The sequence below is a fragment of the Centroberyx affinis genome, unplaced genomic scaffold, assembly GCF_046629955.1.
Source record: "Centroberyx affinis isolate AG114_WGS23_722 - 3 ecotype Tasmania unplaced genomic scaffold, CSIRO-AGI_Caff_v1 ptg004300l_1, whole genome shotgun sequence".
Lineage (NCBI taxonomy): Eukaryota > Metazoa > Chordata > Actinopteri > Beryciformes > Berycidae > Centroberyx > Centroberyx affinis.
Genome location: NW_027282017.1, coordinates 145,735 through 166,574, shown reverse-complemented (window position 1 = coordinate 166,574; position 20,840 = coordinate 145,735). Strand labels below are relative to the sequence as shown.

The following is a 20,840-nucleotide window of genomic DNA, read 5'->3' as shown; positions in this document are numbered from 1 at the left end:
TTATATAACAACTCCCTCCCTCTGTGTGAACAGAGAAAGAAAAGAAAGAGACGGGAAAGAGAAGGAGCGAGGGATGGAGAGGGAGAGAAAGAGAGAGAGGGAGAAGGAGAGGCTGGGAGAGATAGGAAGACGTGAAAGAGGAAAAAATGTTGAAAAGAACATGAAGAGGGATAGAGAGAGAAGTGGGGAGAGAGAGGCAGAGAAGAGCAAGTGGCAGAGACATGAGGGAGAGAAAGGGAGCGATAGAGAGAGAGAGAGAGGGTGAAAAGAAAGAGAAAGGCAGAGAGATGGATATGGAAAGAGAACCAGAGGGATGAGTAGTGGAATGAAGGGGAGAGAGAGACAGACAGGGAGAGAGGAGGAAGAAAGATACGCCGGCATAACTTTATTCATGTTACATTGTAACATGTTAGACTTTAGTGGAACTTATTGCGAGGGTTGGGCATGTCATCCACAGCCGACCAATCAGCATCCATGCTAAACTCCAAAACAAACATGGAGGAAAAGCTCGTCTTCTGTGCTCTTCACCACAAGGATTATCAAAACCTGAATGTAAAAAAACGAAGGCAAAAACAAAACTGGAGGCATTTTGGTGGGTTCACCTGTCATCCCCCTCTCTCTCCCAGTCTTTCCTGTCTCTCTCTACTTTGCACTATCTCATAAAAAAGCAAAAATGCAAAAAATATAATAACAAAAAGAAAAGCTTGGTGGTGGGAGCTACCGGTGAGTATGTATGATTAACAGTGTCTCCAAGCTAGGCTTAATGTGTTTCAGGGTGGATTTTTCCCTTAAACTTAGGCCACATCCACACTAATATGTTTTCGTTTTAAAACGAAAACGATCTCTGTCCACACGAGCGTGTTTCAGAAATAATCTCCGTCCATACTAACACGCCTGAAAACGCATATCACATGACCATTCACGTACACTGGGCATGTGCGTGTATACAGGAAGCAGATTGTCTACTCTGCGGTTGGTTGCTTAGTTGCAGAAAATACTACGGAGGAAGAACAGCAATGGCGAAAACAGCTGCTAACATAGACAACAAGGTACAACAACGCCTGTAATTCATTATCCATGTTGAATTAACCGCTGGTAGTCAAGGCTGATGTTGTTTGTTTTCTTCTGGAAAAAGGTCACGTGATAGGGGCGTGACGAATCAGGGAAGGACACGTTGTGACTGATAAGACCCAATCAAAAGTCTCCGTTTCCGCCCGTCCGGACTAAAACGCAATCCCGGAGTTTTCTAACTGTAACGGGGTCAGCAGCGTTTTCAAAAGTCTCCGTTTTAGGGGTTCGAAAACGTGTAGTAGTGTGGACGCTAGGTGTAAACGTGGCAAAAGTTATGCGTTTTAAAATGAAAACGTATTAGTGTGGATGTGGCCTTAGGTAAATGTAGCTGTGGCAAAAAAACTCTCTGGCATTAATTACAATAGGCCGCGTAAGTTAGACGTCAACATGCTCAAATATGGACTTACGGTTCCACAGAGATTTCTCTATGGGGAAAATGAATGGGGTTTTCACATAATCGGCCCTTTCATAGCTTGCCTCTAATGCAGGCTTTTCAAACTTGGTACATTTTTACCTACGCATATTTATCTCTCTAATGGCACTGGGTCCTTTGAATTCTGTAACCGTTTTCAAGCCTAAGCACAATTTTTGCTTACAACAAGCTAAACATTTGGGCCCATTCTGACTTGATTTGATCTTGATGATGATGTGACGTGCCCCCCTGACAACCCCAGTGACATACCTGCTCCTCTCCGCTTCTCATCGAACATCCAAGCCGGATCCCTGCATAGGCGCGCCCCAGTTCAATAGCACAGGGGGGTTAGTTACATCAGATCCTGTGTATTGATGAAACCGAAAGAGATCAGTGGTGTGTGTGTGGAGGGATGAGTCACTATGTCACAGTCTATACGTACACATTCAGCAGGGTATAGCCTACGTCACTACCAACGTGTTACGCCTCTCTTTGCGCCTGCTACTACTGCAAAGCAAGTCATTCTTATTATTGTACAGTCTACCGGCGGCGGAGACAGACGGTTATGTAACGGTCGACATGGGATGCGAAGCAGGTGTGTGTGTGTGCTTCTTGTGTTCGGGGGTCGTATGAATGAACAGGGGTAGCGGTCTGTGCCAGATCGGAGCCGGTGGTGTAACCGAATCCCGGCCCATCTTGCGGAGGCTACAGTACGGGCCTTGCATCGATGAGGCCGGGGCAAACTGTGCACACTGTTATCTGTCCCGCAGCCAAATCAATCACATCTAGGTCATTCACTCACTGCCAGCTGACTGCTGCTACCTCTGTGTGTGTGTTCAGTCTGGACCAGTTGGGGCTACGGCTGTCACTCTGTAGAAATTAGGTTCTGCGGGCTTATAGCAGGTGGGAGGTAAACCAATGAACAAACAAACAAGCCTGTCTCCCAGCCTACACTCTAAAATAAAAGATGGTCTTTCAAAGGCTTTTTTGGCTGCTGTCACAGGGTTATATTTTTTGGGTGCTCTGTAAAACCTTTCTGGTAACATTTCCATGCTATCTGGATTTCAAAATGGTTGTACCTAGTGCCAAAACGCTCCTAAACACAGTTGTGTGTACTGACAGAAATGCTCCCCTTTAGTTACAGGCAAAGATCCACTTGTTGGATGTATTATAGAGCCACATTATAGCCTTAGGAATGGTGATTTTACTTTCTGTATTGATGTAGAGTCTATCTTATGTCTGGCACTGTATCCTTATCTGTTGTCCCAGTGCCATGTGTGCCAGTATGTATTTATGTTACTATCTCAGTTGCTAATATATCTCGCGTTTACATTTTTCTGTATGTGTCCAAAGAAGGTATATTGAGCATGCATGCTTGTTTTCAGCAGCGTCCTGCTTCGTCCCCACACACTTACACACATTCACACCTTTCTCTAAAAACCCCATCACCCTGACACGTCCCTCCACATGCGCTATACTGAGAGATAGGCCTAGTTGCAGTTAAACAGGTTGCTTGGCTCTTTCTATGAAGCTTCGAGGCATCAGTCATCATATTCAGTCATCCAATGTGTCAGGAAGCGACCAAATTTGAAGGGTTTCATTCCAAAACAACGCCTTAGATCTATTTCGGAGAACAACTTTGCTCCATGAAATCCATCTGCCAATCACAGATGATTATCCTCAAAATTGACTTTGAAAGCAAAAGTCTTAAAGATGACTCATAGCAAGGCATGGAGTGCTTTACTTCAGTGCCAGCGCTCAAGAATAGGGTGTCGAATTTTTCTTTTCTTTTCTTTTTTAACACCAAATGGTGGATATCTCATTTTGGAATTAAACACTTCCACACTTCCATTTCAACTGGCCATCATTCTCTTTTATTAAATTTCATTTGGGCTCCTTATTGGTTGCTTGTAAGGATGGTGATCTAGGAATTGAAGTTTATTCTACTGTTCTACTTACTGTAAGCTGCTCCAGATAAGACTGTCTTGGAGGTGAATCCTGAAATGTAAATGTAAATTATAAAACAGTAATTGGGCAAGCTGTCTGAGGCTACAGTGTAGGCGGCATTTCAAACGCATTTTAAATGACGACAACTGTAGAAGTATCACCTTTGAAAAACATCAACCTACAGCTAATCCAGTGGTTCACATAGTATCACTGAGGAGGGGTAAAGGGGTTTTCAGAAAAACAACAAATAGTTTAACGCCAGTATTTTTCATTCACCATGCAATTATCACAATAAGAGAATGTGTTAATTTGACTGTTTAACTCTTCACCACTATTCCCTCCCAGTAGGCTATGTTATGCACTTATGCAGCTGTATACTAAACACAAAAATCTCAAAATCTCACCAAATGGTGATGTTGTGGAAAGTTGTGCACTGCAAAAAATACTTAAATTTAAAAACACATGTTTCCTTGCTGCCTTAAAATGTCTAGTCATGTTTTGACATGTGTTGAATCCACTAATTGGCAAACTGCATTCCAGTGTTATGTAATCGTTTGCTGGTGAGCAGGTTTTTACAGTCAGTTGTTAATGTCTCACAAATGTATTACACCATTTGGCAAGAAGTGGGCTATGCAGCCGACTGCACAAATGTGAGTGCAATAAATTAGGCTACCTGCCATGTTCAACTGAAAATGGCAGGGCTACTTTAATTCTGTAGAGTAATGGGGGTAGGGATTGAAATGGTCACTAATTTTCATAATCATTATTTTATTTTTTTTAATCAGAAATCATCTAAGATACATACATAACAAGTCTTCACCCTGTATTTTATGTAAGGAAGGGTTTCTGGAGTTACCTCAAATACAATGCATGCTGGGAAGTTTGATTTCTTAATGAACTGAATGCGATAAGATGTCCTAACTCATCATTTTATGAAGTCATGATTATAAAATTCTGAACTCGATAACTGATAACAGGGTTAATTATTACGGAGGAGTTGAATTCAGTAAATTGCACTGTGAGCTTAGGTGAGCTGCTGGCAAGTTATGCGCGAGGAATCAATCTGGAGCAAACAGCACAGGCGGGATTTAACCACATCAAACGTCAGAGGAAAGTGTGCTACATGCCTGTAATAGAGCTCATCTCTCTCTCTCTCTCTCTCTCTCTCTCTCTCTTCTCGCTATCTCTCTTCTCTCTCTCTCCCCAGTCGGTGCGCTCAAAAGAAAAGGAGGAAGCGAACTGGGAGCAGCGCGACGACAACCTGCCGAACCAACCAACGAAAAAAAAAAAACCCACAACAAACAACCGAAAACTAACCGTCAACTACCTGTAAAACCTGTACTCGTTTTCTATTCCTTTTTTGCCCGCAAAAACGCTCGAGAAACGACTCGTCTCACGCCCGAAACGGCTTTCGCACTAAATTCCGCTCGTTAGACAGAGAAAGAGAGGAAAAAAAAGATAAGATAGATTGATAGAAGAATGGCAGACTCGGCGGCGGCCAACAGCGACGGGGAGGACGGACCCCGCGAGCCCATGCGGGGCTTCGCGCGCCAGGGTGCCCTCCGCCAGAAGAACGTGCACGAGGTGAAGGACCACAAGTTCATCGCGCGCTTCTTCAAGCAGCCCACCTTCTGCAGCCACTGCACCGACTTCATCTGGTGAGGACGGACGGGTGGAGGGGTGGACGGGTGGGAATGAAGAGAGAGGGGGTTAGACGGAATAAACCGGTTGAATGTTTTTTAAAAAAAAATATGTTAATTTCAGTTCAAATTCATTCATTTATATTGTCAGGATATAGCGAGGTAGAGGGAGAGATAGAGGGAGAGGAGGAGAGGTGGGTGGAAAGGAGACGAGGAATACGCCTGCTTTTAACAATGAATGCCACTTTCAGTTTAATTCTTCAGGCTGTTTGATAATGGTATGTGATTAAGCTTAGAGAGATACAGAGAAAGAGAGAAGTGGGTGGAGGAAGAGATGGAATATAGAAAGGAGAAAGGGGCAGGTTGCACAGTTTGTTTCAAACTGAATATTCCGGTTTAATTCACTATTTTATAACGTTGAGTAAGGCAGAGACGGGGAGAGAGATATGTGGCCTTTTGAAATGAAAAAGGCTATAAATGGCTGCAGACTCTCGTTTCATAATGTTTTATAATTTAAGGTACAGTAGAGAGAAGAAAGAGGGGGAGGAATACGCTGGTTGAACAATTTTCTTTAACTGAATATCATATGAGTAAGGTAGAGAGGGACAGAGGAAGAGAGAGATATGTGAGCTATAGAGATAAAAAAAAAATAAAAAAAAAGCTAGCTTAAATGGCTGTAGACTCCAGTGTTTGCTAGTGTTTTATGGTTCAGTTAAGACTAAAGAAAGAGGAGGAGGAATACACTGGGTGCACCTTTTCCTTTTTTAAACTGAACGTACATTTCAGCCTAAGGCAGAGCGTTTCGTGAATAAAGCAGAGAGAGAGAGAGGCAGAAGGAGGAAAAGAAGCGTGGCTTTCCAACAGCAGCAGGAATAACCTGCATGTTGGCTAAAGTGCCTCACACAGGTCAAACACTTGCTGCTTGACACACACACACTCCAGCCCTTCCTCCTCCTCCGCTCCCCCTTTCATTTTTCTCCTCCACATCACCTGTGCAGACATGTAGGCAGCCCACCGGGGGTTTACTAGACAGTGATACAGCCCCGTCGCTCGGGTTATTAAATGAGTTTCCGGCCCTAGCTTGGCCTAATTTGGCCCATTTATTATTATCTAGGCTGCCTGCTATTCCCAAAACGGCCATTATTTAAGTCCTGTGACGGGCTTTTTAATTTCTGAATGGCTAAATGGTTTGACCTAGAATATCTCCTGTGTGTGTGTGTGTGTGTGCGTGCGTGCGTTCATGGGAGGCTAATGGGGATGGTCTCATTGGCTGTAAACATCCCTAAACAGAAGAACATTGTGCACTGTGCACGGCGCGCCTGGTGGCTTGACCTGTTTTGGTTATGAAATGATCCATCTATCTATCTATCTATCTATCTATCTATCTATCTATCTATCCATCTATCCATCTGTCTATCTGTCTATCTGTCTATCAGCCTGTCCGGGTCAATAAACATAATGAATGAGAACAATGAGAGCAGTGAGTGATTTGACACCCAGGGAGATTATCTATTTGTAGCCACAATATGAAAATGAGCAAGGTCCTTCTCTGTATGTATGTGTGTGTGTGTGTGTGTGTGTGTGTGTGTCTACATGCACCTGCAGGCATCCCAGTGTTTTCCATACCATTGAATAGGTGTGGTCTACCATGCCTAGGGCAGCAGCCACTCTACCTAAAAAAAATAGAATATGTGTGTGTGTATGTGTGTGTTAGACCTCAATGAACCAAAGCATACGCACTAAACAGCCAAGCAACATCGCTGCCTACACACCTCAGTGGGTGTGTGTTGGTGTGTGTGTGTGTGTGTTATAATTTGAATTTGTACTGGTACCAGTGGAGGTTTCAGAACAGATGGCAGCCAGTGTTGACATTTGCCACTACACACAAAAGTCCTGCGGCAAACAAGTGCAGTTTAAAAGCTGAAGTTCACTGGTATTCCCTATTCAGGTTGTGTCAGTGTGTGTGTGTGCATGTGTGTGTGTGAGTGTGTGTGTGTGTGCATGTGTTTGCCTGTACGATGTTCAACCTGTTTTCTGTGTGTGTTCTCTCCACAGGGGGTTTGGCAAGCAGGGATTCCAGTGTCAAGGTAGGTGTCTGGATCACACACACACACACGCACACGCACACGCACACACACACACGTTCTATTTATATTTAATGTTGCCTGCAACAAAATACACACACCAGCCTGTAGCAGTCAACTGGGTACAGATCGTCCTGATGCACACACATACACACACACACACACACACACACACACAATCTAGGTGGTGCTCCCCACAGTGCTTCATGATTGACAGCTTTAGTGTCATGCTACTTGCCCCATCTTTCTCTCTCTCTCTCTCTCTCTGTATTTCCTTCTCCCACCCTCTCTCGATCTCTGAGTTCTTGAGGTTCAGATTGCAAGACCGATCGGAGCTTGACGATGATGCTCCCTTTCTTCTCCTCCCCCCCATCTCTCTTTTTCTATCCCTCTCTCTCTCTGACTCCTTTTTGCCTCCATGACCTTTCCTTCTAGCTGTTTCAAATACCTTTCGAAAACCTCTCTCCTTATTTCTCTCTATTTGAGTTGTCCGCCTCTACCCCGCTCTCCCGCTCTCTTTTTTGGCCCTACCTCCTTTAACCCTTAGCCTTTCTATCTGTTTCTCTCCTCTATCTTCCTCCCTCTCTCTCTTTTCCTCTCTATACCTCCTTCTTTCTGTCTATTTCTCTCATCTACCTTCCTCTGTCCCGCTCCCTCACTTTGCATTTCTCTACCTCTCATTTTCTCCCCATGCCTTCTCTTCTCCCTCGCTTTCTCCCTCCCACCCTTTCCCTCTCTCTCTCCCCCTCTTCACCTAAGCCATCCCCCCCATCCTCTCTATACTGTATGTTGACTGTCTTCACGCAGCGGCCATTTTGAACACACGGTTTGGGAAACTCTACCTGGAAGAGCGAGTAGCCTCCAGCCCGCTCTGGCCTGTATGCACATCATGCAAACATTTAGCATTGCACAGATACCGACTGAAAAACATATTAAAAATGAATGGATCTCAAGAATCAGGAGGGATGTAGGTTCACATTTTAATATATTTGGCCTCGCTAACTATTAGAGCAGTGGTTCTCAACCTTTTTCATATCAAGGACCCTAATTTAGTCCACATTAGGGCCACGGACCCCCATTTGATGCGATTTTGTCCCTCGGACCCAAATCTGAGAATAGTTTTATTGTTAGATATGATTTTGTCCAGAACTCCATGACTATCTGTATTGTAGGGAGAGAGATAACAGTGAAACTATGATCAAAATAAATGAAATAATGAAGTTTAATGATTCATCAATTTGCTGGGGACCCCCTGGGATGCCCTCAAGGACCCCTGGTGGTCCCCGGACCCCACGTTGAGAACCACTGTATTAGAGTAGCGTAGGTAGCTAGTGAGTTACTAACAAGTAAGCTAGCTAATGAACTTCCCTGCTAAATTCAAGCATTGGTTGTGGTTGTTGTTCTTGAGACTGTTCATGAGGACAAATGATGGACACATGCTAATCAATATTCTAAAGAAAGCAGCTATCCTCGCCTAAAGCAAGACATAAATGCAACTTTTTCTCTACATATGTGACATATGTAGATTTTCACACCCCGAGTGTTCAAAATGGCCACCGGGTCAATGCGATCAATAGTGTAGGAATGGAATAAATGTTGTTGAACGCAGCGGTGTGTTGGCTGCTAATTATGAAGTACAGGCTGCGGGTCAATGGTGGCCTTTCCGCCTAGCGCCCGCTGCACTGCAGGGAGCCTCAGTGCCGGGAGGGTGGGGGTGGGGGGTAGGACACCCATACACTCTGATACTAGGGGTGGTTGTGGGTGGATGGATGAGAGAGGGAGAGGGAAGGAAAAAGAGTGTGTTTCAGATCAGAAATTTCAGATCTTGAGACTCCAAATGGTGCCCAAAATATATCACGGTAACTCTAGTACGCGTGTGTGTTCATAGGTGTGTGTGTGTGTGTGTGTGTGTGTGTGTGTTCAGTGATCACCGAGACACAGCAACAGTTCTCACCCTCCTCCTTGCATCAGGTGTGTGTGTGTGTGTGTGTGTGTCCTGAGCTGCTCTCCGACCTGTCTGTCCGTCTGGAGTAGGGTGTCGCTTACCTACAGCTCGGGGAGAAAGGGAATTCCTCTGCAAGGTCACACACACACACACACACACACACACACACTCTCACACACACAGCTAAGGCGAGGGACTGGAGGGAGCGAGATCAGTGTGTTTTTCGGTGCGCTTGGCTTCCTCTGCAGTGGGTGGTATGTGTGCGTTCGAGAGTCACATAGTTCTCACAGGAAACAGAGGAAGGAGGTTGTGTGTGTGTGCATGCGTGACAGATAGATAGACTGATAGATAGACAGATACATAGATATGCGTAACTGTAAATGAACGAAGACACAAACAAAACTGTAAATGAAAGAGAAGTTTTGATTCTCTTGATGTCATTTAATGAAACATCTCATGAGAGCGTGAGGGAGTGTGTGTGTGTTTAATGAAAAGTCGAAGCTGAAATAGGAGCTGGTCGGTAGTGTATACTACAGCTCCTCCGCCTCTGCCAGTTTATTACAGCTTCTGAGACCTGAGTAGACAAATCAATAGGATAAATGTCTTACATGCTGTCTATGGATTGACTGTACTCTACGCTACTCACTCTGAATCATAATCTCATCTCCCATGTCTTCCTCTTCTGCTCGCTCTAACACGCTCTTATTGTAACGGAAGAAACAAATCCTCAGCTCTTTTTCTCTCTCATTTCTTCCCCTTGCGCTTCTCTCACACCATATCACTGTAGCATCATGGGAGTATTGTCATGGCTCTGCAGCTCTGACCCTTGACCTCGTCGCTGTAGGCCGCTATAATGTCGGTGATCCAGGAGCCGAGGCTTATTCTTCTGTTGCGCTCGCTCTAACTCGCTCAGGATAAAAGCATCAGCTAAAACGCCTGAACTGTAAATGTGAACGCGCTGTAGCTAAGCTTTTCCGAAAACCCCCCAAAAAAATCATTTTCTGAAACTGTCTCCCAGGCCTGTTTCTGTCAGGTCGCTACATGAGGGAGGAGGCCCGTGCTATAATGAGCCGAGGTCGCAGGGCAGAACGGAGTGTAAATTTCAAATCATTTGAGGCTCGGGGCTGACTGAAAAAAGAAAAAAAAAATGCTCTGACTTCATCTCCCGGCATCAATATTCCTTCATGAAAATACCTCCTTGTTTGTTGCTACTGTTGTCTCGCAGAAATGGCGTTTCCAAATGATGTTGGAAACCGGCTGTTTATGAATTCAACATTGCACGGCTTCATTTTGCAGCATCATTTCATATTGTGACATTACATTGTTCCTGTTGATCTTTGTGGAGTCTCTCCGTTCTGCCTTGTCATGGGTGAAAAAAGGAAGTTAGGCTTGGCTCTGCTGCATCAATTAGACATAATCTTCTTTGCCTTTTAGAAACAGGATGGACAGAATGTGCTTTTCATTAAAGAAAAGTTACAGTCTCCAAATACAGTGTCTGTACAGTCTATCTATATATCTATTTTGATGTGATCTCAGCTGTTTGTGTCCAATAGTTGATCAGCTGCCTTCATCTCTTCTATGGAGAATACAGCAGCATTAGGCTACCTTGCTTTGTGGTTAATGTTATTAACTGAATTGTTATAGCACGTTACATACATACACTAGATAGCTCATACTGGGCATTATTCTATTTTTTTGCAGTCATGAAAATGTTTTCAGTAATTAGCATACATGACTGTGTGGCAGCTGTCCATGCAAACTAATAGAGACAGAAATATGTTCACCCATCGTGTGACGTCATGCAAATTCATTCACACAGAAGAAGAGGTTGTGTGAAAATCCGTAAATAAGATGTGAAGATTCATATTACAGTTAAATTTTCACAATAAATACTCAAAGTACAGTATGTGTAGCAAAATATTTTGTAAACTGTCATGAAGATTGACAGCATCCAGGTGTGTACAGCAGTGAAATTTGCCTTTTGATGACCACAGTCCTGTGGTAAAAAGAGTGGGAAGACTTTGCTCATGACCACATTACATTTTAAAATTAATAAAGAGTCAAGAGACAATGATTAGTAAAATGTTAGTTGTAGACTACCAAGTATAACCTTTTATGTGGCCATGCTTTAGAAGTTTATTGGTGTCTGTAAGGTTTCTATGTGTTCGTCATGCTTCGTACGCTGTGACATGTATGTGTCTCTGTGACAGTTTATGCTTTTTTATACAACAGTATTATCATTATGATTCTATGGCAGCCATCTTCTACCAAATGAAAGTGCCGTGCCATACCATTTTAATTTTACATTTGTCTAAATTTTGTGAAACGAGCATGAACTCTAAAATTTTAATTGTGTGAATATTACGACTCATGCAGCGAGTGAAGTTTTCATTTTCAGAAAATGCTTTTCTTATTTAACCATCACCAAAACCTTACCCTAACCTTAACTAAATTGTTTTTATTGCCTACCCTTAACCAAAGTTTTAGTTACCTCAACCATTTTGCAAGATATAAGGTTTTGTTCATGGTGAAATAAGAAAAAACTTTCTCTAAATATCTCTAAAACTTCACTCACAGTAGAAGTGAGCATGAGTTGGGAATTGAACCCCAGGCCGTCCGCATTTGAAAGCAAATAACCTCCTGACCTCCACACCCATACAATCCTCTGTGCTTTCTCACTGTCGAACTGCTGCTTGTTTCTAGTCCTGTCTCCTCCATGTGATGGGGGAACATAAATCCTCTCACATTATTTGCATTTCAAGACTTGCTCGTGTCTCATGTCACGGAATCGTGTGAGACCAGGCTTGCATAGAAAACATGAAAAAAAAAAAACAGCGCTTGAGTTTGGTTAGCCTACTTCTGCAAATGCATGCATAGAGGTTGGCCATGTTTTACATATTGTGTAACTCTATGCTCTCTTTCTCCGTGTTGTTGCTGTAAACAATGAGCTTTAATGCCGCTGTGGGATTCTGCTGTTTGGTTTTTCATACACTAGGAAGAGTGTGTAGGACTCGCAGGGCGGTAGCAGCTAGTATTACGTAATGCGATGTTTTCCAAGGATGTGTGTGTGAGTTTAAAGCACATTTCATAGTTTGTGTTTTGTGTTTTATTTATGAGTGTGTGCGCACTTCATGTCCCATTTAATAAGCCAATGAGGCTCATTAAACGGGGCTGTCAAGGGGCCTCCACTGTCTCCTCACAGACTGGACAAATTATCCCTTTGGAGAAAACCTCTACAGCTGGAGAGAGAGAGAGCGGGATGGATGGAGAGAAATAAACGGGGCAAATGGGGGTTAAGGAGGGAGAGAGAGACATTGGGGAGAGGCTGTGTGAGAGAAAAGATAGGAGAGGGAGAGAAGGGGGCAGTGAAATGAGAGATGAGGAGGGAGAGAGGGAGGAGGATAGAGAGAAAAAGTGAGGGTGGGACGCAAAGAGGGAAGAGGGGGCGAGAAAGGGAGAAAGTGAGGGGGGGAAGGAGAGGAGAATTGGATTTCATTGAAAAGGGAAAAACAGAAGCACGGGATGAAAAAACGGTTACACTTCCTTCGAGAACGACACAAAAAAAGTCCGTTTTTTTTCCTTTGGTCCTTGAACATAACACAGGTGATATGAAGCAATGTATAGGAAGAGAAAGCGGGGAAGAGAGAGAGAAGGGAAGGCTTGGGAAAAAAGAAGAGGGAGAGATTAGGAAAGGATGAACGAGGGGCAAAGCAAAGATAGAGGGGAATGTTCATAAATTGTTTCACGCATCTCATTTTATTGAGTATAACTTCCGATATATAGTCCTTTTACACCGTTGATATGTTTCATCACTAATATCATAAAATTCCAGTTTATTGTACTCGCTGTTTTCGACCGTGCTTCGGATTCAAAGCAGTGCAAGAAACATAGAACCGAGCTTTCACCATATAGAGGACGATTTCATTTCCTAAAAAAAGAGAGAATAAATCAAGCGAGGCAGACGGGCGAAAACGAGAGAGAGAGAGAGAGAGAGAGAGAGAGAGCGAGAAAGGTACGCCGGAATGCTACTCGAGCGGAGAGGTGGTGGTGGGTGAGATTTCTCTGCCAGGCAGCGGAGATAATGGACGGAGAAGGAGAGAAAGGCGAGAGAGAGAGAGAGAGAGAGAGAGGAATAGAGAGCGAGGTAAAATGGTGTAGGCACGGAGTGTAGATTGCACCTAAAACAAGCCCTTAAAGGTGTTGTTTGCCGCAGCTATTAGCACTCCTCAGAAGAAAAAAAACCCCACATATATATATTTATTTATAAAAAGCTATTCAAGCGGTCTATTCAGGCTTCTCTCTTTGACTGATGGAGTCTTTTGTGTCGGGATTGAATCGGGCGTCTCTTGCTTTCGCCGACACCGTCCCCTCTGGATCTCTTTTCTCTCTTTTTTTTCACGAGCCTATTCGAGTTCAAATGAGTCGGGGAACATTTGCAAACATCGGGCGTCTTGTTTTGGCGGCCGCCGCGAACGCAGCTCAGGTGTTCCCGCGGCTCCGACCCCCCCCACCCCCCCACCCCCCGCGTGTGGACGGCAGGGTCTTCCGGGTTCCAGAGCCTACCTCCTACACACACACACACACACAGAGAGAGAGAGAGAGAGAGGGCGCACAAAAACAAAAAATGTGTACGCACGCACAGATGCAGGCGCAAACACATGCATTCAGCACACACACACACACACACACACACACACACACACACACACACACACACACACACACACACACACACACACACACACACACACATAGAGCTGATGCTGAGGCGTATCATTGAGATTCTACAGCAAAGGCAAAGGCAAAAAAAAAAAAAAAGCATGTCTCCGTTTGCCTTCCTCTTTCAGTCTTTTGCTTTTCCTCCTCCTCGCCGCTCACCACCCCCCTCCTCCCCTCCCTCCACATTTCTTTCTCACTCTCCGTCTCTCGTTCCCTCTCTCTCCTCCTCCCCTCTATCCATTGCGTGTTTCTCTTTCTTCCTCACCTTTTCCCCTTTTGGTCCGTCTTGCTCTCCCCTTTCTCTCCCTTCTCTTTCTTCTCTCTCTCTCCATCCATCCCCCCTCTCCTCTGTCTCTTCCTCTTCCCACCTTCCCCTCTCTCCCTCCCTCCTTCCCTCCAACTCCCTATTTCTCTCTCTCTCTCCTTGTATCCCTCCCTCCTTCCCTCCCTCCATCCCTCCCCCCCTCTCTCTCCATCTCCCCCCTCTTTCTCTCCAGTGGCTGTGTGTTGGAAGGTGTGGGCTTTGATGCTTCTATAAATAGCCTAAGTGTTCCACTGAGAGCGGCGCCAAATGGGATGGAGGGATGGATAGATGGATGGATGGATGGATGGATGGATGAATGAGTGGGTGGAGAGGGGGATGGACAGAGGAGGAGGGAGTGTGTAGGTGTGAAGGGAGAACATTGGAAAGCGCTGGAAAAAAAAAGGAAGGATTAAAAAGCGACAGAGACAGACAGAGGTGTGGAGATGAAAAATCTGCAGAGTTGGACACAATCTGTTGACTCTGTTGAGATCGAAGAAAGCATTGAGCCGAAAACCGTGGGTTTCAATCCCATGGCCATGAAGAATACCTGTGGTTCCAGAGGTGGGGGGGGGGGGGTTTAAAGGGATAGTGCAAAGAACTTTCACCATGAAATATGAAATAGTTTCAGTCCAAAATCAGAGATCAACCATTTGAAAAATTGGATTCCTACTGTGACAAAATGATTGCTGTCTAAAAAAAAACAGTTACTAGCCATCACTTTTCCTTAAAAAATATTTAGTCAGCTGCATTTTTGAAATTTCAAGCAATAACCCACCAGGTAATGACTTATCATCAATATGACTATATAGCATTGTGGAATTAAACCCTTCAGATGGAGAATTCACTTTCAAAATATCCACTTTTGGAAGAATATAATAGCCTGAAGTTTATCATTCAGTGTCTCTACAATATAGAGGAAGAGGCAAAGTGTTATAAGTAGTTACATCAATGAATACCCTTTTAAATTTGTATTTTTTTTGGGCTAGCAGTCATTTTTTAAGAGTAGACGACACTCATTTTAGAACAAAACTCTTCATATGTTGTCCCCTATGGTTCAGGAACAGTGTGTATTAGTGAATAGTTACCACTGTTTCCCACAGGCAGAAACAAGAGAAAAGATTTTGGCATATTTCCTCTCTGATGTCACATGGATGTGCAGCTCCATAAAGAGTGTACAGGATTATTTTCTGGATATCAGGGTGCACCTTCTGGTTTGAAATTGGTAGCATTCCTATAATATTAACCTCGTGTGGATTAGGGCTGTGACGGTTTAGAATTGTCCATAATGGAGTAAAGGTGCCATGTTGTTTTGTGGTGGTGCAGGAAACCTATTTTCATATTTTCATTCTCTTTTTGTTACCTTAATCTGACACTTAAGAAACCCACTGTGGATTCCAAGGAAGGAGGAAGAGGGAGACCAAAAACAGTTGAAACTGAATGAGTTTGAGTAAATGTACATACAATCACCAGCATTTAGGCTGTTGTTTACCCGTAAAATCAATACAATTATCTGCTATACATCATCTGTCAGAGATTTGCTGTGTTGAAAGGGTGTGTTTTAAGTAGGTATGTAGCTCTACAGTGAAGTAAGTGACAGAATTTTTTCATATTTGATCAGAATGATGGCAAAAACTAGAAAAATAAGGCCCAGGTTGAAAATAACCAGGATTATCCTATAAGTTTTAGTGTCGTCTAAATGCTGTTTCAGAAGCTTTCCACCCTGCCAGGTATATATAGATCCTGAGCAAAACGTTGAAAATAGGAAAAATGTAAGATATTGACCATATCAGTCAACAACTTCTACACAGCAAAACCTCTTAATATGTAGCGTAGGCAGCGTGTGAGCCCATTAAGTCAGTCTGCTGCTCCGTGTCGGTGAATCAATGCCCTCTCACACTTTCTTTTCTACATTTTCGAGAAGTTCGTCTTATACAACGGCATTATGTGCTCTTTCACACCTTGCCTCGTGTGTATAACAACACTGACATTGCACCACGGTCGCCCTATTGATAAAATGTCGCAGATGAAAATATCGCCACATTATAGCTTATTGATTTTTCCCCAATGCCTAGTAGGTCAGACAACAGTTTGTGGTCATACAGCAACATGCAAGGGTTTTTCTCGCTCTTTGTTTTTCTAGCTATCTATTTCTTGCTCTCTCCCTATTTCACCTGCTTTTTCTTGGCATTTACATCAAGCCCATCTTTCAGCTTAATTTCCACTGATGTAAGAAAGCGAGGGACCGCAGTATGGGTGAGGAAAAGGTTGAGGACAGTGTTTTATGTTTTAGCTAGAGGGGGAAACTGGCCATTATACCCTTCTCCCATATCTTCCCCCTCTTTCTTTTCCCAGCACTCCTCTCTCACACCGTCCAAAAGCCATCGCCGTATCGTCACAGGATTACTGTCAGGCCTCCGTGCCTCTGACCCTTGTGCTCCTCCCTATTGGTTTCTGGCCGCTCCCCGGATGAGAGCGTCAGCTAAAATGAATCATACGCTGTAGGTGGGTCGGCCCACCCTGATTATTAACCGCTAGGGGAGACGCTGCTGTGTAGGTTTGGTTCATCTGAGATTTGAATTGAACCTGATTCTGCTGCTGCACCCAGATAAGAGCGTCACCTGACTGCCTATAATGTCAGTGTAAATGTGTAAGCACTGCAGCAGCATGCTCTTTCAAATATTGTAAAACACAATTGAATAGGCATACTGCCAAAATTGGAACTTTTCAAACAATTCCTTTCAGGTGGAGAAGAATAAATCAAATCAAATCAAACTTTATTTATGTAAAGGTAATATAGAACAAACAACAAAACCAAGACTAAAAAGGTGGATGTTAAGCTTTTGTTTAAAATTTTCAACTGATATAAACATGCAGTTAGAATGAGGCTGTCAATATAGTTATAGTCGCTGTACTGTAACGCCCAGTGCATTTCCTCCCAAAACTGCTTCCTCTTCTCAGTTCATGGGGGGGGGCGGTGCTAAAGAGCTGCTGTGTGTGTGTGTGTTTGCGTGCATACATGTTTGAGAGTGTGTGTTCAGAGTGAGAGATTGTGCATATGTGTATATGCCCTGTGAATGATATAAACAGAGAGTATTTAGAGATATAAAGGGAGGGAAGTAGAGGGAGTTTATTAACCCATCAGTGGCGGACAGCAGGCAGTTTGATGCGCGTGTGTGTGTGTGTGTGTGTGTGTGTGTGTGTGTGTATCCTGCAGGTGTGTGTAACTAAGTCTAATTTTACTTTTCAGTGAGGGCCTGGTCCTTTTGCGCTGGTCTACTTTCACACATCTGTAGACTGTGTGTGTGTGTGTGTGTGTGTGCGTGTGTGTGTGTGTGTGCGTGTGCGTGCACATACTAATTTTCAGTTACTGATTGACAGATAATTTCCTTTAGGGGTTGCTTGTCCTTGTTGCTGACATGTGCGTACATAGAACACCCGTTGCCACGGTGACACCTTGGAGACATATAGGGACCGATCAGAGAGCCAATGTGGGTCATGTTTGTTTGACATCACAGCACGCACGCACACACACACACACACAGCGAACACCAACTACTACAGTTTTGGTTAGTCATTTGGCTTCATCATGAAGCAGAGTGTTGCTGCTGCAACTGCTTCAACGAGAGATCCTCATCCTCCTCGTTGTTAGCAGTAAGACTCAGCTTTGTTGTCTGAAGAAAAAACAAAACAAAAAACAAAATGTCTGTTTGAAAAATCTTTGAAAAAATCATCCCTAAAACAGCATTCACAGTTCCAGTCAATACTTGCGAGCTTGAACAAAGCGAGTTAAAACGTGCTGCAGATTGATTGACAGTCTCCTTCAGAGGTTGTTGGTTGTTGTTGACATTATTGCAATACTTATTATTCATGTTAAATGTAACCGATTCATAAAATAGTAACTATGAATCTGTGTAAATCCTAGATAGTGCCAGCTTCCATAGTTGGCTCTGTCATTAGCTGCTTTCCCGCAGCATGGGGGGAAATGAAGCCACGCTGGCACATTTTGCCTGTAGCTGGTAAATGTATTGACTCTATCAGCCACTATGGCAGGTAACTAGACATCATTAACCAGCTGCTGTGGCTGGTGGACAAAAAAAGTTCATTTTGCTGCCCTTCTCCACAGCAGTTAGGCCTTGTCAGGGCCAAATGAGCAACTCTATAATGAAGGGTTAATGCCATTATTTGTCAGACATTTTTGGCCATTTCTGCTTTTTTGACTGGAGAGTGACAGTGCGCCATAACTCACCGAGGCAGAAAGATTCAATAGATATACTAATTGATATGAAATAATACCATAAACAGTTACACATAAATAATAGCTGAATCACCTTTTCGGGGCAATAAGTTGGAGTCATTTTAATGTTGTTTTTTGTGGAAATTGGATACCCAGGTTAATGTTGTGTTGTTTCTATGCACTACGGGACTCTCACTCACGGCTGCAACCTGCACACCACACTGCCTTAATGCAGTGATGAAATACTATATGAATAATTGTATGGTATACTATATGCAGAGTAATATGTATAGTCTACTGTCTGCTGCATGTCCTGCACTGCCCTCCTTGTACTTATACTATTTCAGTACAATGTACACACCTACTGTATGTCACGATGTGAGCTGTCAGTGTGTCTCTACTCTAATGCCACCAAGGCAAATTCTTGTACATTTATTGCCCTTGACAAATGAAACCATTCTGGTTCTAATTCTGATTTTTATAAACTGGCCTTAGTTAGCCCAGTTTGGCCCTGTCGTGTAGCTAATGTGGAGCTAAGGGTCCAGTCAATGTTAATGCAGGCAACGCCCTGCGGCCAGCATGTTATCCGCTAACTGTATTGATTTCTGTCGCCATGTTTACACCCATCTGCCACGCCAACACATACAAGGAATTTTACTGGGAATTAGCATGATTATGTTTGTTGGATGGATGTGTGTGTGTGTGTGTGTGTGTGACTCATGCACACATGCATCTGATATGGGTCTCTGTGCGTGTGTGTCTAAGGGACTTGTGGACATGAAAAAAGTTGTGTGACTTGTATATATGGCTCATGCACTGTGTGTGTGTGTGTGTGTGTGTACAGCATTTTTACATTGATGTGATAAGATTAGAATCTCTTCAACACCTGTGGGAAACAGCAGGGACTGCTGTTGTCATGTCATACAAAACCACAAAGTAGTTTCTAACCAGTAACATCAATTAATCATCATCACATAAATGTTGGGACATTATCATAATTACCGTAAACAAACGAGACCATCGCCAGTAAGATTGTCAGCCTCTGCACTGCAGTTTACATTGTGTACCATCAAGTTAGAGTTCATGGGAAATATGCTGGGAAAAATTCTTTGCAGCGCAAAGGGAGATTGCTTTATGGCACAAAAGAAGAAGAGTGCGCTGTTCTTCCAGCACAAGCTTTCAGAGTTTCTCTCAATGGAAAAATCACTTCTAACGTGTTCATCTTCTTCAGTAAAGTGAAAAAGAAAAACTTTGACGTGAGATAGAGCCTACCAACTGCCTCGACCATGGTCTCATTTGTTTACAGTAATTACTATAAACCAGGGTATCACAATAAAGTTGACAATGACACACTGATGTTTACAAGTGCTACACGTAGCACCTTTAACTCAAGAAATAGTTCAGGTCAGAAAAGGCCTCTGAATCTACATTATCATTATGTAATGTAATCCCATACAGATGATAATGACTTATACTGCATTACTATTTTTTAATTTAAAACACATTATTTCCATAACATTAGCTAACATAACATAAGGGACAGTATTGCAGAGAAAGACCTCTGTCCTAAAGAAGAGACGGCAACACCGCTCGGACATAAAGTGCACAGATATACAGAACACGGTGGTTTTAGTGAAGGCTCCAAAATAATGCATAATTGCTAGGGTTGCCAAAATCCACATCAATCCAAGACTACCTTCCTAACTGTGTTACACCCACATCACTCTCTACCCAATGAATCATATACCCCTCTCTGTTCGCTCCAATTTGCTTTTTCTCAATTATTTTCCAGGCACTTGTCTCTTAACATGGTCACCCAAGGGACACGGGAATATTGTCATGGCACGATGACTCTGAACTTTTGACTCCTCGCTAATGGATGTGTGTAACGTCGGCGATGTAGGAACTGAACCTTATCCTTACTGCTGCACTCAGTGCAACTTGGTCTCGATGACAGCATTAGCTAAATGCCTAAAAAGTGACTCATATCTCGTAGGTGGGATGGCCCACCTGGATTATTAACTGGTAGGGAATGAAACGCTGCTGTGTAGGCTTTATTGGTTTGAGATCATTACTTTGAAAACGGCTGCAAAGATATGAAGAGCTTGGTTCCACAATGAGACATTCACCATTTGAAAACCATAGATACCATTTTCCAAAACGGATATATAGCATTTTGGAGTCAAACTCTACATATGCAGTTGCCAGACGCTGCTCTCTCTGTTTACCCTGACTGTCTGTGGTGGATATCTGTTTTATGACGCACTACATCCAACATGGCATGAATGAAAATGAGAAATGTACTATGTGCCGTTGGTGTCTTATGCAGTTTCCCTCTCTTAGGCAATCTTCAACCCCAAAACTCGTTACAACTTTTTAACATTCGGCAGAGGTTTCACTGAGGTTTGTTTGGTGGAGATTCTGTCGAGGTTGTGGTAATATCCTGTTTACGGTGTGTTTATTGTGATTTTTACAGCGTGTGCG

At 43.4% G+C, this 20,840-nt stretch overlaps 1 protein-coding gene across 6 annotated transcripts in view; it reads left to right on the top strand.

Annotated features, from left to right (window-relative positions):
• Positions 1–4,665: 4,665 nt before the first annotated feature.
• Positions 4,666–20,840, top strand: part of LOC139664509 (protein kinase C beta type) — a 92,519-nt gene continuing 76,344 nt past the window's right edge. For all 6 annotated transcript variants that reach the window (XM_071543357.1, XM_071543361.1, XM_071543356.1 and 3 more), the window contains exons 1-2: positions 4,666–5,088; positions 7,126–7,157. In XM_071543357.1, coding sequence (XP_071399458.1) covers positions 4,910–5,088; positions 7,126–7,157 — 211 coding nt within the window. In that variant the 5' untranslated portion in view covers positions 4,666–4,909. The remainder of the gene's footprint in view (positions 5,089–7,125; positions 7,158–20,840) is intronic.